The sequence below is a fragment of the Coregonus clupeaformis genome, unplaced genomic scaffold (assembly GCF_020615455.1).
Source record: "Coregonus clupeaformis isolate EN_2021a unplaced genomic scaffold, ASM2061545v1 scaf0010, whole genome shotgun sequence".
In the NCBI taxonomy this organism is placed as follows: Eukaryota; Metazoa; Chordata; class Actinopteri; order Salmoniformes; family Salmonidae; genus Coregonus; species Coregonus clupeaformis.
Genome location: NW_025533465.1, coordinates 1,723,866 through 1,742,038, shown reverse-complemented (window position 1 = coordinate 1,742,038; position 18,173 = coordinate 1,723,866). Strand labels below are relative to the sequence as shown.

General features: G+C 43.3%; 1 protein-coding gene across 2 annotated transcripts; it reads right to left on the bottom strand.

The window, feature by feature from the left end:
• Positions 1–5,869: 5,869 nt before the first annotated feature.
• On the bottom strand, positions 5,870–17,327 carry LOC121550455 (tetratricopeptide repeat protein 39A). 2 transcript variants are annotated; one of them, XM_041862723.1, is made up of 18 exons: positions 17,081–17,327; positions 15,961–16,080; positions 13,672–13,803; positions 13,099–13,157; positions 12,937–13,013; positions 12,063–12,127; positions 11,676–11,775; positions 11,490–11,555; positions 11,112–11,220; positions 10,857–10,924; positions 10,485–10,544; positions 10,166–10,327; positions 9,808–9,899; positions 9,562–9,682; positions 9,327–9,438; positions 8,994–9,108; positions 8,426–8,542; positions 5,870–6,854 (listed from the first exon to the last, which is right to left on the bottom strand). In XM_041862723.1, the coding sequence occupies exons 1-18, from the start codon at positions 17,113–17,115 to the stop codon at positions 6,743–6,745; spliced, it is 1,722 nt and encodes a 573-aa protein (XP_041718657.1). In that variant the 5' UTR covers positions 17,116–17,327; the 3' UTR covers positions 5,870–6,742. The 2 variants fall into 2 exon arrangements, with proteins under 2 accessions (XP_041718657.1, XP_041718658.1); XM_041862724.1 differs by having other exon boundaries at positions 15,961–16,065.
• Between the last annotated feature and the right edge of the window lie 846 nt (positions 17,328–18,173).

The following is an 18,173-nucleotide window of genomic DNA, read 5'->3' as shown; positions in this document are numbered from 1 at the left end:
GTCCATAATTACTTTAAGACATGAAGGTCAGTCTATACGGAACATTTCAAGAACTTTTAAAGTTTCTTCAAGTGCAGTCGCAAAAACCATCAAGCGCTATGATGAAACTGGCTCTCATGAGGACCAGCACAGGAAAGGAAGACCCAGAGTTACCTCTGCTGCAGAGGATAAGTTCATTAGAGTTAACTGCACCTCAGAAACTGCAGCCCAAATAAATGCTTCACAGAGTTCAAATAACAGACACATCTCAACATCAACTGTTCAGAGGAGACTATGTGTATCAGGCCTTCATGGTCGAATTGCTGCAAAGAAACAACTACTAATGGACACCAATAAGAAGAAGAGACTTGCTTGGGCCAAGAAACACAAGCAATGGCCATTAGACCGGTGGAAATCTGTCCTTTGGTCTGATGAGTCCAAATTTGAGATTTTTGGTTCCAACCGCCCTGTCTTTGTGAGACGCAGAGTAGGTGAACGGATGATCTCCGCATGTGTGGTTCCCACCGTGAAGCATGGAGGAGGAGGTGTGATGGTATGGGGGTGCGTTACTGGTGACACTGTCTGTGATTTATTTAGAATTCAAGGCACACTTAACCAGCATGGCTACCACAGCATTCTGCAGCGATACGCCATCCCATCTGGTTTGGGCTTAGTGGGACTATCATTAGTTTTTCAACAGGACAATGACCCAAAACACACCTCCAGGCTGTGTAAGGGCTATTTTACCAAGGAAAGTGATGGAGTCCTGCATCAGATGACCTGGCCTCCACAATCACCCGACCTCAACCCAATTGAGATGGTTTGGGATGAGTCGGACGGCAGAGTGAAGGAAAAGCAGCCAACAAGCGCTCAGCATATGTGGGAACTCCTTCAAGACTGTTGGAAAAGCATTCCTCATGAAGCTGGTTGAGAGAATGCCAAGAGTGTGCAAAGCTGTCATCAAAGCAAAGGATGGCTACTTTGAAGAATATAAAATATATAATCTATTCTGATTTGTTTAACACTTTTTTGGTTACTACATGATTCCATATGTGTTATTTCATAGTTTTGATGTCTTCACTATTATTCTACAATGTAGAAAATAGTAAAAATAAAGAAAAAACCTTGAATGAGTAGGTCTGTCCAAACCTTGGGACTGGTACTATATATATATATATATATTTTTTTTTTTTTCAAAACTGCACATTTTAGAGTGACCTTTTATTGTCCCCAGCACAATGTGCACCTGTGTAATGATCATGCTGTTTAATCAGCTTCTTGATATGCCACACCTGTCAGGTGGATGGATTATCTTGGCAAAGGAGAAATGCTCACTAACAGGGATGTAAACAAATTTGTGCACATAAATTGACAGAAATAAGCTTTTTATGCATATGGAAAAGTTCTGGTATCTTTTGTTTCAGCTCATGAAAAATGGGATCAACACATTACATGTTGCGTTTATATTTTTGTTCAGTGTATGAGATCTGATTGTCAGAGACTTGAATGAGATTAACATAAAACAGTCAGATCCAAAGACATAGGGATTGAAACTGGCTAAGGTTAGGTTATGGTTACAGAGGGATGAGGCTAGGCATGGGGTTAGCAAACCACCATCCGGAACCATATGAAATCGGAAGGCTGTATATAAACTCAGCAAAAAAAGAAACGTCCTCTTACTGTCAACTGCGTTTATTTTCAGCAAACTTAACATGTGTAAATATTTGTAGGAACATAACAAGATTCAACAACTGAGACAAAAAAAACAAGTTACACAGACATGTGACAAACAGAAATTGAATAATGTGTCCCTGAACAAAGGGGGGGTCAAAATCAAAAGTAACAGTCAGTATATGGTGTGGCCACCAGCTGCGTTAAGTACTGCAGTGCATCTCCTCCTCATGGACTGCACCAGATTTGCCAATTCTTGCTGTGAGATGTTACCCCACCAAGGCACATTTCTGGGGGGAATGGCCCTAGCCCTCACCCTCCGATCCAACAGGTCCCAGACGTGCTCAATGGGATTGAGATCCGGGCTCTTCGCTGGCCATGGCAGAACACTGACATTCCTGTCTTGCAGGAAATCACGCACAGAACGAGCAGTATGGCTGGTGGCATTGTCATGCTGGAGGGTCATGTCAGGATGAGCCTGCAGGAAGGGTACACATGAGGGAGGAGGATGTCTTCCCTGTAACGCACAGCTTTGAGATCGCCTGCAATGACAACAAGCTCAGTCCGATGATGCTGTGACACACCGCCCCAGACCATGACGGACCCTCCACCTCCAAATCGATTCCTCTCCAGAGTACAGGCCTCGGTGTAACGGTCATTCCTATGACGATAAACCCGAATCCGACCATCACCCCTGGTGAGACAAAACCGCGACTTGTCAGTGAAGAGCATTTTTTGCCAGTCCTGTCTGGTCCAGCAACAGTGGGTTTGTGCCCATAGGCGACGTTGTTGCCGGTGATGTCTGGTGAGGACCTGCCTTACAACAGGCCTACAAGCCCTCAGTCCAGCCTCTCTCAGCCTATTGCGGATAGTCTGAGCACTGATGGAGGGATTGTACGTTCTTGGTGTAACTCGGGCAGTTGTTGTTGTGTTGCCATCCTGTACCTGTCCCGCAGGTGTGATGTTCGGATGTACCGATCCTGTGCAGGTGTTGTTATACGTGGTCTGCCGCTGCGAGGACGATTAGCTGTCCGTCCTGTCTCCCTGTAGCGCTGTCTTAGGCGTCTCACAGTACGGACATTGCAATTTATTGCCCTGGCCACATCTGCAGTCCTCATGCCTCCTTGCAGCATGCCTAAGGCACGTTCACGCAGATGAGCAGGGACCCTGGGCATCTTTCTTTTGGTGTTTTTCAGAGTCAGGAGAAAGGCCTCTTTAGTGTCCTAAGTTTTCATAACTGTGACCTTAATTGCCTACCGTCTGTAAGCTGTTTGTGTCTTAATGACCGTTCCACAGGTGCATGTTCATTAATTGTTTATGGTTCATTGAACAAGCATTGGAAACAGTGTTTAACCCTTTACAATGAAGATCTGTGAAGTTATTTGGATTTTTACAAATTATCTTTGAAAGACAGGGTCCTGAAAAAGGGACGTTTCTTTTTTTGCTGAGTTTAGTATACACCAGATATTGAGTCTTGATCTTGAGGATTGGTCTGAGATTACTTCAGACCAAGTAAATGCAGTCTTGCTCTTGTCATGGTCTCAGGACCCTGGGTCTCACTCTCAATATGTTAAAAAATACCTTAATATCATTGCAACCCTAAGGTGTCAGTTTCCTGGACACAGATGAAGCCTAGTCCTGGACTAAAAAGCATGTTCAATAGAGAATCTCCAGCACCCTACAATCATGTATGTACAGTTGAAGTCGGAAGTTTACATACACCTTAGCCAAATACATTTAAACTCAGTTTTTCACAATTCCTGACATTTAATCCTAGTAGAAATTCCCTGTCTTAGGTCAGTTAGGATCACCACTTTATTTTAATAATGTGAAATGTCAGAATAATAGTAGAGAGAATTATTTATTTCAGCTTTTATTTCTTTCATCACATTCCCAGTGGGTCAGAAGTTTGCATACACTCAATTAGTATTTGGTAGCATTGCCTTTAAATTGTTTAACTTGGGTCAAATGTTTTGGGAAGCCTTCCAAAAGCTTCCCACAATAAGTTGGGTGAATTTTGGCCCATTCCTCCTGACAGAGCTGGTGTAACTGAGTCAGGTTTGTAGGCCTCCTTGCTCGCACACGCTTTTTCAGTTCTGCCCACAAATGTTCTATAGGATTGAGGTCATGGCTTTGTGATGGCCACTCCAATACCTTGGCTTTGTTGTCCTTAAGCCATTTTGCCACAACTTTGTAAGTATGCTTGGGGTCATTGTCCATTTGGAAGACCCATTTGCGACCAAGCCTTAACTTCCTGACTGATGTCTTGAGATGTTGCTTCAATATATCCACATAATTGTCCTTCCTCATGATGCCATCTATTTTGTGAAGTGCACCAGTCCCTCCTGCAGCAAAGCACCCCCACAGCATGATGCTGCCACCCCCGTGCTTCACGGTTGGGATGGTGTTCTTCGGCTTGCAAGCTATCCCCTTTTTCCTCCAAACATAACGATGGTCATTATGGCCAAACAGTTCTATTTTTGTTTCATCAGACCAGAGGACATTTCTCCAAAAAGTACGATCTTTGTCCCCATGTGCAGTTGCGAACCGTAGTCTGGCTTTTTTGTGACGGTTTTGGAGCAGTGGTTTCTTCCTTGCTGAGCGGCCTTTCAGGTTATGTCGATATAGGCCTTGTTTTACTGTGGATATAGATACTTTTGTACCTGTTTCCCCCAGCATCTTCACAAGGTCCTTTGCTGTTGTTCTGGGATTGATTTGCACTTTTCGCACCAAAGTACGTTAATCTCTAGGAGACAGAACGCGTCTCCTTCCTGAGCAGTATGACGGCTTTGTGGTCCCATGGTGTTTATACTTGCGTACTATTTTTTGTACAGATGAACGTGGTACCTTCAGGCGTTTGGAAATTCCTCCCAAGGATGAACAAGACAGGTCTACAATTTCTTTTCTGAGGTCTTGGCTGATTTCTTTTGATTTTCCCATGATGTCAAGCAAAGAGGCACTGAGTTTGAAGGTAGGCCTTGAAATACATCCACAGGTACACCTCCAATTGACTCAAATGATGTCAATTAGCCTATCAGAAGCTTCTAAAGCCATTACATCATTTTCTGGAATTTTCCAAGCTGTTTAAAGGCACAGTCAACTTAGTGTATGTAAACTTCTGACCCACTGGAATTGTGATACAGTGAATTATAAGTGAAATTGTCTGTCTGTAAACAATTGTTGGAAAAATTACTTGTGTCATGCACAAAGTAGATGTCCTAACCGACTTGCCAAAACTATAGTTTGTTAACAAGATATTTGTGGAGTGGTTGAAAAACAAGTTTTAATGACTTCAACCTAAGTGTATGTAAACTTCTGACTTCAACTGTATTATAGGGTATTGTTTTTGTGTATTTGTATGATAACTTCACAAAAGGAATGTCCATGTAAATGGACAATAAAGTATATCATATAGTATAAGGATGTAGAACATTTATCCCCTGGCCTCTGCCTCACATAGTGCACACTGTTGTGCAGACGGTTTATGAAAGACACTGGGTGAGATGTCATGATCTACTGATTAAGTTCATCAAGGAAGTAGCAGGTAAGTAGCAGTATACAAAACATTAAGAACACCTTCCTAATATTGAGTTGCACCCCCTCTTTTGCCCTCAGAACAGCCTCAATTTGTCAGGGCATGGACTCTACAATGTGTCGAAAGCCTTCCACAGGGATGCTGGCCCATGTTGACTCCAATGCTTCCCACAGTTGTGTCAATTTGGCTGGATGTCTTTTGGGTGGTGGACCATTCTTGATACACACAGGAAACTGTTAAACGTGAAAAACCCAGCAGCGTTGCAGTTCTTGACATAAACCGGTGCGCCTGGCATCCACAACCATACCCTGTTCAAAGGCACTTAAATATTTTGTATTGCCCATTCACCCTCTGAATGGAACATACACAATCCATGTTTCAATTGTCTCAAGGCTTAAAAATCCTTCTTCAACCTGTCTCCTCCCCTTCATGAATAAGGGAACATAGCTTTCACCTGGATTCACCAGGTCAGTCCATGTCATGGAAAAAGCAGGTGTTCATAATGTTTTCTGTACTCCGTGTATGTACCAGTCATACATCTTTATCTGTAAAGTCATAAAACGTCACCTCTTAATCAAAGTTTGTTATTTATAGGGCAATCTGGACAACGAGGGGTTACCTTCTACTTTGAAATATGCTCCAGTAAATGATAAAACAATAAAAGACTGGCAGCAAACTGACATATTTAATGTTTTTCAAATCATTTAATCACGTTTAACCACGCCTTTCTTTGTACAAGGTCTTGAGAGTGACAGTCTAAACTTTATTTGAAGTAACGAATATGAGGTTAAACTTATTTGAACTGACTATTCTCTGTACATTTCAGCAGGGACAACGTACATAAAAAAATGTAGCATGACCTATTGATTATTAAGGTCCTTCTACACTTACTAATAAATATGTTAATACATTTGTTAAAATAACTCTGGGATCAAAGTAATGTCTTACGTTATGTAGTCTTATGTACGTCTGTCTTATTCAGTTATCACCAAAGTGGTGCTTTTGTCAAAATGCTTACAGTAATACTCAATCACTTTTAGGGAAGTTAAAAGCAAAACTATACCTCACATATCAGTACATACGAGCATTACTTCGATTGTTAATGAGTTCATTTCAACAACAACAACAAAAATTATCCACAAAACAGTGGATATACTGTAGTAAAATTGTTTTGAGCAACTGCCTCCCATCCACTGTTATGGGTAACCAGTACAGTAATATAAGTACCACACATTCAAACACTGAAGATAGAAGTTGACCCTAACCACAGATGTAGGATCAGGGTGTTCATCACCCAGTAGGTAGATAAAATGCCTCTGATCTAGGACCAGCAAATAAGGGCAACTTCTACCAACTCCCATTCAAAACTCAAGTATTTTAATCACGGAGAGACCACCATCCATGAAGGAAGGAGACTTTCCCCATCAAAGCAAGTAACATTTGGAGGCAGGGATCAAAGTGGCTGAGGATGTAAAAGAGAGCAAGTCTTCCTGGAACGTCTACACATGGCAGGGGAAGCAAGTCCAGTGCTTGCTCAGCACAATGACACCTGTTATACTACAGTGCTGTGATTTCATCTTGGTCACTAGTGTCAGCCTTGAGTTTGGAGAGGGCAGCATGGATTCTGAACTGGGTGCGTGACTCCATGGAGTACTCCTTGTAGTTATTTCTGAGGGAACAGAACAAAGTGGATAGGAATCATGAGTAAGACATAGTAACGGGGTAACGTTGTGTGTGTGTGTACTATATACAGTGAGCTCCAAAGGTATTGGGACAGTGACATTTTTTGTTGTTGGGTTTGTGCCCATAGGCCTGTTGTAAGGCAGGTCCTCACCAGACATCACCGGCAACAACGTCGCCTATGGGCACAAACCCACCGTCGCTGGACCAGACAGGTCTGGGGTGATGGTCGGATTCGCGTTTATGGTCGAAGGAATGAGCGTTACACCGAGGCCTGTACTCTGGAGCGGGATCGATTTGGAGGTGGAGGGTCCGTCATGGTCTGGGGCAGTGTGTCACAGCATCATCGGACTGAGCTTGTTGTCATTGCAGGCAATCTCAAAGCTGTGCGTTACAGGGAAGACATCCTCCTCCCTCATGTGGTACCATTCCTGCAGGCTCATCCTGACATGACCCTCCAGCATGACAATGCCACCAACCATACTGCTCGTTCTGTTCATGATTTCCTGCAAGACAGGAATGTCAGTGTTCTGCCATGGCCAGCGAAGAGCCCGGATCTCAATCCCATTGAGCACGTCTGGGACCTGTTGGATCGGAGGGTGAGGGCTAGGGCCATTCCCCCCAGAAATGTCCGGGAACTTGCAGGTGCCTTGGTGGGGTAACATCTCATAGCAAGAACTGGCAAATCTGGTGCAGTCCTTGAGGAGGAGATGCACTGCAGTACTTAACGCAGCTGGTGGCTACACCAGATACTGACTGTTACTTTTGATTTTGACCCCCCCTTTGTTTAGGGACACATTATTCAATTTCTGTTAGTCACGTCTGTGTAACTTGTTCACTTTATGTCTCAGTTGTTGAATCTTGTTTTGTTCATACAAATATTTACACATGTTAAGTTTGCTGAAAATAAACGCAGTTGACAGTGAGAAGACGTTTCTTTTTTTGCTGAGTTTAGATGAAAACTATCTTGGTAAATAGTGTGGTCTACAGCTTATCATGAGATACTCGAGCAAAACGTAGAGACTTCCTTAATATTTGATTTGGCGCACCAGCTGTTATTGACAAATAGACACAGACCGCCACCCCTTTTCTTACCGGAAGCAGCTGTTCGGTCTTGCCGATGAACGGAAAAACCAGCCAACTGTATATTATCCATGTCGTAGTTCAGCCATGACTCGGTGAAACATAAGATATTACAGTTTTTTAATGTCCCGTTGGTAGGATAGTCTTGAACGGAGCTCATCCAGTTTATTCTCCAATAATTGCACGTTGGCCAATAGGACGGATGGTAGAGGCGGGTTACCCACTCGCCGACGAATTCTCACAAGGCACCCAGACCTGCGTCCCCTGTATTTGAGTATTCTCTTCACGCGAATGACGGGGATTTGGGCCTGGTCGAGTATCTGGAATAAATCCTTTGCGCCCGACTCGTTAAAGAAAACATCTTCATCCAGTTCGAGGTGAGTAATCGCTGTTTTCATGCCGAGCTGGAATGCAAGCCTGCTACATCCTACTACAGCTTGCAGGCTGTATCGGAACAACCAGTAAGAGGTGACTCACTTGGCCTTCACCAGTAATTTGATGGCCTCCTCCTTGCGGCCCGTGTCCATGTAGACCACACTGAGCTCCAGCAGAGCGTTGGGCACCAGGTAATGGTCAAACTTGATCTTCTTCTCACTGGAGGTTAGAGAACAGACGGCCATATCATTAACCTCTTAGTCATTTACACTGAGCATGTTCATCTATCACTGACTGTCTCTAGACATTATTCAGAATGCATTTCACTGCTATGAGGTCCTACATAACACTGCATTGCTCAATTTGCTGTGATAACACACTGGTGTGGTTTAATCAAACAGAGAACACATTGATTAAATACCATGAAATTATTTCCTTTTGGCATGTATGAGTTTGTTAAAAAAACATTGACACTCTCGATCTCAGGAAGAATAGCTGCTGTTTCGGCAAAGGCTAATGGGGGTCCAAATAAACCAATAAACTCGTTTTATAACCTCTCAGCAAACATGATACATATGCGTCTGCATGCATTTACCATCTTGTTATACAACACACAGATCCAGGTGTGTATAAATGAAAGATACCCAGACTAAAATATTACCCATCTCACCTGTTGTACACCTTGTTGAAGCATTCCTCTGCAGCCTGAATGTGTCCCTGGTTCTTCAGACACAGCCCCTTCAGTAGGTGGATCACACAGCGGTCATCCACTGAATACTCATTTGCTGCCAAAACAAAAAAGAACACAGATTATAAAACCATGCATTAAAAATTACTCAACACAGGCTCAAGCAGAATGTGTGTAGAATGAGTCTTTATCCATTATCTTTTGGTGATATTATAAGAGTAGTTATTGCTTCATGGACAGCTGAGAGAAGTAGGCTGGTTTGGCCCAGTCAGTCTGACTGCCTGAAACTGGTTAGCCCCAGACAGGTTGCATTACCGGGAGATTCCAGCAGGGTGCGCTCTGCCTCCACCAGTGTCTGCAGCATGCCCTCGGTCAGCTCTGGCCGCTTGCTGATCATGGAGAAGCCGTTCCACATGTACATAATCTCCTACCGCAGTGCAGAAAGAGAGAATACTGTCAGAATCACACAAATACAACTGACCGTTAGCATTTTAGCTACAGATTTGTGTATGTCTTTATGCAGTTTTGCGTTTGTGGGGTGGGGTCTTACCAGCACAGGCACTGGGAGCCTCACTGGGCAGCTAGCTTTGTAACGTCTAGCCTTGCGAATGGCAAACTTCTCTGTGGGGGGAGACTTCCCTGCTATCTTTTGCTTGAAGGTGGACACCTGTCTAAGAGAGTGGGCAAAGACAGAAAAAGAGAAGGGGCCAGGAAAGAGAGGGGTGGTCACAATTAAAAGAAGGGACTGGGGAATTTCAAGTTACGTTTTTGTTGTTGTTGTGATGAGTTTGTTTACCTGAAGAGCTCAACCTCATCTTCCCCAAAGGGCCTAGCCTCCCCTGGAGCCAGCATGCTCAGGTAAGCAGCCTTCATGTACACATACATGGCCTGAAGGAAAGACAAGCCTTATTTCCGTCAGGACCCAGCCATACAGTAAGTAGAGTTTAATAATGTCAACAGTCTGTGGTGGGGAGAAAATACTGCATTGGCTTTAAAAGCCATACACTTAGTGGGCAGGTCAAAACCGTTGACTGAATTAAATTAAGAGTGTCTGCTCAAGTGGTTTTGTGTTTTCGATGAACATATGGGCGTGGGAATTGTGTCTTCCCAATTGGGTCCTAGGCTATACTCAACACTACAGCACACTCTCTTGCCTTGGACCAGTGGCTCTCATTGCTCAGTAGGTCTGCGTAGAAGTAGGCCATCCTCCACACGCACTTGTATGTGAAGCACCACATCAGCTCCCAGTAGCACATGTGGTGGAACTGCTTCCACTGCTGCTGAGCTTTGCAGCCATCCTCAAACAGCACCACCGCCTGGTAACACATCGCCATTACAGTACACCCCACCAGGAAAACAGGCACACACTGACTCATTCTAGGCCTATCAATAAAAACACCACTGCTAAATATGACTGAAAAAAGGGACAGATAACACAAATAGCATCACAAAGACATTTAATTTGAGGCTCACCTCATCAATGTTCCCCTTGATCGCCTCAGCCCTGCCTGCGAAGAAGAGAAATATGGCCCCCTGAAGGGAAGAGGAAAGAAACGTAAACATTGTCTGATAACCTGATAACACCATATATAATACTTTGGCAGTGGCTAGCACTTGTAAAATGACAAACTTACACAATGGTAGCTCAAGCATAAGCACCTCCTCTGACTAAATGACCTATCACATGGTCAGTGCATTACTTACCCACATTACGTCCACATTGTAAACCTATTATTTTAGATTGTTTGCCAAGACGTCTGTTGGTATCGGTACACATTGTGTTCCATACAGAGTTGAGTTTGCTTTGGGCTGGGTGAGAGCCTGGGGAGGAGGAGTGTCACTCACCTGTGGGTAGCGGAGCCGGAAAGGCTTCAGCAGCTTCTCAGCATCAGCCACGTCCCCCTCACCCGTCCCTGTAGAGTGATAAAGAAATGAAAACACAGAAACCCACAAACACAGTCTACCCTCTCTCTCTTCAGCTCTCTCACACACACACGTGTATGTTATACATAAATTATGTTGTAATGTATTTCTGTCATGTCCGGACAGCCAAGTCAGTTGTGATCTCCATTCACTTCCTGGTTGTGAGGAGTAGAGTACCAAGTATGAAGGTGAGGAAGGTGTAGTAACAGAGCAACAGCAGAGCACACAGCATGGAGCGCAGGTTGTGTGTAGTGGCACCATCATTCAGCTGGGACAGACCATACTCCTGCACACAAGAACATACAGTATATGCTGAGGGAGAGAGAAACAGAGACAACCTGTAAAGCAGGGCTGCCCAACGCTGTTCCTGTAGAGCTACCATCCTGTAGATTATCTAGCAGACCTGATTCTAATAATGACCTGCTTGATAAGGTGAATATTGGGAATTACAACTAGGTAAAAAACTACAGCAGGCTAGCTCTCCAGGAACAGGGTTGGGCAGCCCTGCTGTAAACCAATCACTTTCTATATACAAGTTCGAATGAGCAACTATACCTTGTCTCCAGAGAAGCCAGCAAACTCTAAAACTTTGAGTAACCGAGGTGGGAACATGGAGAGAGTCTGTGGAAGACAGTACAGAACCCTGTGATACAGCATAAGGTCTGACTGACATGTGGTAAAACACGTAATGATGTAACAAATGGGCCATTAATGGAATATGGGGATGCTTGTGGGACATACCAAGTTGAATGCTCCGATCCCAAAAGACACCCCTCCCTCTAAGTGAATGTGGTTGGGTCCTTGGAGAGAGCTGTTAGACTGTATGAAGGTGTGCAGCTCCCTGTGTCATAAAAGGCAATTATGTCATTCATAGTCTAACATGATTATACATAATGATATAATAGGCCGTAATAATGCGGGATTATTACACAATAAAAACACATCTAACTGACTGATAACTACAGACACTTACCAGAGAAAATGGCCATTATTGTTTTAACAACTGAACAGTCTGTTATTGTAATAGCAGTGCACAATTTGGTAAATATAATTATTGATTCCCTCTGTTGATTCACAATCACACTGTATAATGTTAGAACCATTTTCCCCTTCCTCCTGCAAACTTACTTGTAAATCAGGTAACTGTTGCGTACTTTGATTCCTCCTTTGATAAAACTCACCATGTTCTCATCCTTGAGGAAGAGGGAAAATAAAACATATTTTAACAAAAGGTGTCAACTGGTGAGACAGTAATGTACTGTATCCACAAATGAATGAGGACAGGGGAAACCTGTTGGATCACGCTTTAAACTATGCACACAGACTCAAAACACCATGAAGCGGAAGGGGCAAACTACAATGTGTTTCATCGACTGATATCTAAATCAGTTGGATACAGTTATCATACATACAGGTAACGACCAAAATAAAGGAAACACCAGCATAAAGCGTCTTAATAGGGCGTTGGGCCACCACGAGCCACCAGAACAGCTTCAATGCACCTTGGCATAGATTCTACAAGTGTCTGGAACTCTATGGAGGGATGCGACATTCTTCCACTAGAAATTCCGTAATTTGGTGTTTTGTTGATGGTGGTGGAAAATGCTGTCTCAAGCACCGCTCCAGAATCTCCCAGAAGTGTTCAATTGGGTTGAGATCTGGTGACTGAGACACACACACCCTTTAAACCCCCTATGCTCCTTTAAGACCCCTCTTTCAAAGTAACTGATCTCTTCTTCTAGCCATGGTATCTAAAATAATGGGCAACTAGGCATTTTTATACATTATCCTAAGCATGATGGGATGTTAATTGCTTAATTGACTCAGAAAACCATACCTGTGTGGAAGCACCTGCTTTCAATATACTTAGTATCCCTCATTTACTCAAGTGTTTCCTTATTTTGGCAGTTACCTGTGCATCAATGCTAAACGAAACATCAGCATTGTGTCATTAACCAGGATCAGTAAGATTTAGAATTGAGGACAGGAGGACCTGTCTTACCTGTAGGAAGGTGAGAGCTGCCCTTTGGAGCAAGCATTCAGCATAACACGCTTCAGCATGGAGAGCTTGGAGCTGTTCTGCAAACCCGCACACAAACGGTCAGTGGCTATTTGAAATCTGCCATAATAATAGGATGAGGCCCAATTAGAAAAGCGCTCTTACCTTCAGTTAGACGCTCACCAGGTGATTTACTAATATTACTAGGGGACTTTCGGCGAAACCTAAGAAGAAATGAGACCAATTATGAGCCTAACACAAAAAATCTCATTGAACAATGCATGTTTCTCATGTTAATCACATGGGCATTCATGTGGAACAACATTACAACACGACAGCCTTTCAACCACCTCCAGCAATCTCAAGTGTCCTTGCTTGCTGTAGGCCAGGGGTGAAAACGAACAGGCTCCGGACCTCATAGGGTAAGAGCTGAGTACCCCTAGACCATCAAGAGCCGCTCTGGCCATGCAAACACAGGCAAATTCCAGCACAGGCGCAAAGAGACCTGGTTGCCATGTAAATGCTCTCATTTGCCTGCAGGCTGATGGACAGGGGAATAATAGCCTTAGTGGCATATTAGGCCTAACTGTTAGAGGCCAGACCAGACCAACTGTCTGAATATTCCAGGATGTCCCTCTATTTACCTTTTGTGGATGTTGCTTGTGCCTATAATATGAACTAATGTGTTAAAGAGGACATGAAACAGATGACAGTGTCCATGTACAGTAGCATCCTCACCTCTGGCAGACCTCCTGGGCACTCTTCATGGTGTTGCCTGCATTGACGATGTCATCCTGCTGGAAGGTCATCATAGCCTGCATCTCCAGCACAGTGGCGTAGATCAGAGCATGGTACATACTCTCCTTTACCCTTCAACGCAACACACACAACATCATCATCATACACACCCACTGACAACAATCAGAAAACAGCAAGTATTTATCGTCCAGCGAACTTTTTAATTTCCTTTAGAAAAAAATGTGTCTTGCTTCCAATATAGGGACTGGCTTCACCCATTGGTAATGAGGAAATACATTGGGGAAAAAAAGTATTTAGTCAGCCACCAATTGTGCAAGTTCTCCCACTTAAAAAGATGAGAGGCCTGTAATTTTCATCATAGGTACACGTCAACTATGACAGACAAAATGAGGGAAAAAAATCCAGAAAATCACATTGTAGGATTTTTTATGAATTTATTTGCAAATTATGGTGGAAAATAAGTATTTGGTCAATAACAAAAGTTTCTCAATACTTTGTTATATACCCTTTGTTGGCAATGACACAGGTCAAACGTTTTCTGTAAGTCTTCACAAGGTTTTCACACACTGTTGCTGGTATTTTGGCCCATTCCTCCATGCAGATCTCCTCTAGAGCAGTGATGTTTTGGGGCTGTCGCTGGGCAACACGGACTTTCAACTCCCTCCAAAGATTTTCTATGGGGTTGAGATCTGGAGACTGGCTAGGCTACTCCAGGACATTGAAATGCTTTTTACGAAGCCACTCCTTCGTTGCCCGGGCGGTGTGTTTGGGATCATTGTCATGCTGAAAGACCCAGCCACGTTTCATCTTCAATGCCCTTGCTGATGGAAGGAGGTTTTCACTCAAAATCTCACGATACATGGCCCCATTCATTCTTTCCTTTACACGGATCAGTCGTCCTGGTCCCTTTGCAGAAAAACAGCCCCAAAGCATGATGTTTCCACCCCCATGCTTCACAGTAGGTATGGTGTTCTTTGGATGCAACTCAGCATTCTTTGTCCTCCAAACACGACGAGTTGAGTTTTTACCAAAAAGTTATATTTTGGTTTCATCTGACCATATGACATTCTCCCAATCCTCTTCTGGATCATCCAAATGCACTCTAGCAAACTTCAGACGGGCCTGGACATGTACTGGCTTAAGCAGGGGGACACGTCTGGCACTGCAGGATTTGAGTCCCTGGCGGCGTAGTGTGTTACTGATGGTAGGCTTTGTTACTTTGGTCCCAGCTCTCTGCAGGTCATTCACTAGGTCCCCCCGTGTGGTTCTGGGATTTTTGCTCACCGTTCTTGTGATCCTTTTGACCCCACGGGGTGAGATCTTGTGTGGAGCCCCAGATCAAGGGAGATTATCAGTGGTCTTGTATGTCTTCCATTTCCTAATAATTGCTCCCACAGTTGATTTCTTCAAACCAAGCTACTTACCTATTGCAGATTCAGTCTTCCCAGCCTGGTGCAGGTCTACAATTTTGTTTCTGGTGTCCTTTGACAGCTCTTTGGTCTTGGCCATAGTGGAGTTTGGAGTGTGACTGTTTGAGGTTGTGGACAGGTGTCTTTTATACTGATAACAAGTTCAAACAGGTCCCATTAATACAGGTAACGAGTGGAGGACAGAGGAGCCTCTTAAAGAAGAAGTTACAGGTCTGTGAGAGCCAGAAATCTTGCTTGTTTGTAGGTGACCAAATACTTATTTTCCACCATAATTTGCAAATAAATTCATTAAAAATCCTACAATGTGATTTTCTGGATTTTCTTTCCTCATTTTGTCTGTCATAGTTGACGTGTACCTATGATGAACATTTCAGGCCTCTCATCTTTTTAAGTGGGAGAACTTGCACAATTGGTGGCTGACTAAATACTTTTTTCCCCCACTGTATATACAGTAGCCAACAGTAAACACCTCTATTTATTTTTCTATCTTCCTCTATCTCTTCCATTTCACTCCAGCTTGTGTGTGTATGGTGTTCATTTTCCAGGGCCTCTGTTCTGCCCGTTGAGCCCTGGGCGTCAGCTTCAGTAAACACTCCATATCCTGGAGAAGTGACAGGGCCTGATGCCTTGGGTAGCAGGAAGTGCAACACTTCACTGTTCACTGCACTACACCACACCACGTCACACCTCAACAGTGCTGATGTTGCACTAAGTTACACACCACTCAATGACAAAAGGCTAAAGGCTGCACAAATATGCCTCAAGACACCCTGTACACACTAATTGGCCAATGGAGAGTTTGAAGCACACTTTAGTCCAGATAGAGTTGCACTGTTACCGTGGCCGCAGTTTGTCCAGGCTCTCACTGAAGTGGTTGTTGAGGAAGAGGTCCAGGGCCTCCATACACTCCTCAAGGCACGCCTGCAGGGTCATCTGTGAGGAGCTGCACACACACACACTACAATGGTTACATGGACAGTAAGTATCAGCTTTATTATTGTCTCTCTTCCAGAGAAAGAAAATGTGTAATGGAAGGGCTCTAAAGCCCATAGGTAAGGTAAGTTGCCTGCAACAGTGTCAATACACACATGCACGAGCACCCCCCTGTTCACAGCAGTCTGCACACACCGCTCAGTGTCTTACCTTGATTACTGCATTGTTAGGTTTAGAGCTTGCAAGAAAGGCGTTTCATTTTACTTGTGCACATAACATTAAAACCTGGCACGGGTAGATCCAAAGCTTTCTGGTGCACAGTAAAATGAAGAAAAATTAAGAATATCCTTTTGGCCAAGCTAGTCCTGTCAAAATTCTCTAATGTATGCATTTATTTAGAGTCAGAACTCTTAGAAATCAGCTGCAAGATGATCTAAGAAAACTAGCATTCTTGTATGACTTCAAGATAACAATAACAGTGGGTTTCCCCCTCCACAAAGAGCTCGTCAACATACAACATATGTTCAACATAAAACATGCTTTGTGAGAAGTAATATGTGTGTCTAAAGAAAGCACTAAACTGAAACGACACTTCATTTGACAGAAATAAGGAAGAAAGGAGGGTGAGAGTGAGTCATGCTAAAATAAATTATTTATCTTCAGCTATTCATGCATTGGCTGGTATTTTGTTGAATTATTTGATTAGTCATGAATCAGATGTACTCTCTTCAAAAGAAAATTCTCAAATAAACCCTCTCACAAAGTATTATTATTAAACTACCATCCTGATTCTGTCCATCTTAATGTCAACACAAAACGAATGTAGAGTAAAATAACAAATATCCTAAATAACTTCCAAATAAAGTAATGCAACTAAGTACTTGATCAGTAAGTACTTGTCTTGATTTTTTTTATATCGGCGTATTTACATTAATTAAATTGATGTTGAATAACTATATAAACCGAACAACCAAGAGAAAATTGTTCAGTGCAGTAGGCCAAGCTGTCTCGATGTTGAAACTTACTTCGCCGCGGCAGGTGCATCTTTCCCATTGGACATTTTTTTCTTCCGGGCACTCTGCCCAAAACACCTGTTTAAAAGTAGCCTACTCAGAAGGGTTTGAGGAAAAACATGAATTAGCAAATTGTTTTAATAACAAGCTGGGTGGAGGGTTGATTGATTCCGCTTCAGAACAGAAATTGAATTGAGCTGTGGAATCTTGTTGGGATTGTAATTTGAGAGGGAGAGTTGCAGAGTAGTCAAGTGCTCGAATGCCGTGTGTGGAAAAGAAGCGAGGACTGGATTGACTCCTCCTTCAACATCACCAGGCTCAATGGGTAATGTCTGGAAGGGATACTGCTTCTGTCAAATTGACGCATTTTGGCTAACTCTAACTCTTTTAGTAACCTTAATCTAATTCTCCTAACCGGCTACATCAACTCGCCTAACCTGCTGCTTAAATTCTCCTAAACCTGCTACGAAAAGTTAACTTTGACAAAAGCTGTATGCCTTCCAGACAAAACCGGCTCAATGCCACGCACACATTGCAAACCTGTCATAACCTTTAATTAAATAATGTACATAAGGGCTCAACGTCAAAATGGCTATTTCTTCGTTTAATAGTCATTGGTCTATAATATGGCCATGGCCCATTGTGTCCAATTTATGCACATCTTGGCAAACATAATAGGATAAGAAACTGCAGTTTTCCAACAGCCTACATTTTATATTAAGTAATTAATTCGGGATTATATTATTTGTGTGTGTGTGTTTGACTCAGAAAATAAAGGAAAAGGTCACACGCGAAGCCTCTCTTATATCTGACCCTTTACATATTAACATTGTTCTGTAAACTGTATAACTCACTGAAGAGAGATGGAAAACCCTAAAAGTAAACACCAGTTCAGATGAATTCCAGTCTCACTGAAGGCATATAGAGCCCAACAGCGGAGGTGTGTGGCGAGTGGCGCAGCGGTCTAAGGCACTGCATCTCATTACCTAGTGGCATCACTACAGACCTTGGTTCGATTCCAGGCTGTATCACAATCCGGTTGTAATTGGGAGTCCCATAGGGCGGCGCACAATTGGCCCAGCGTCGTCCGGGGTAGGCCATCATT

Bases quoted from the DNA above. Each gene is read 5' to 3' on its own strand.
- LOC121550455 (XM_041862723.1), bottom strand. From the start codon at position 17,115: ATGTCCAATGGGAAAGATGCACCTGCCGCGGCGAA. The intron at 12,128-12,936 runs GTAAGACAGGTC...CTCTTCCTCAAG, and splicing joins CAGCTCTCACCTTCCTACAG to GATGAGAACATGGTGAGTTT. The intron at 10,545-10,856 runs GTGAGTGACACT...TCTTCCCTTCAG, and splicing joins TCCGGCTCCGCTACCCACAG to GGGGCCATATTTCTCTTCTT.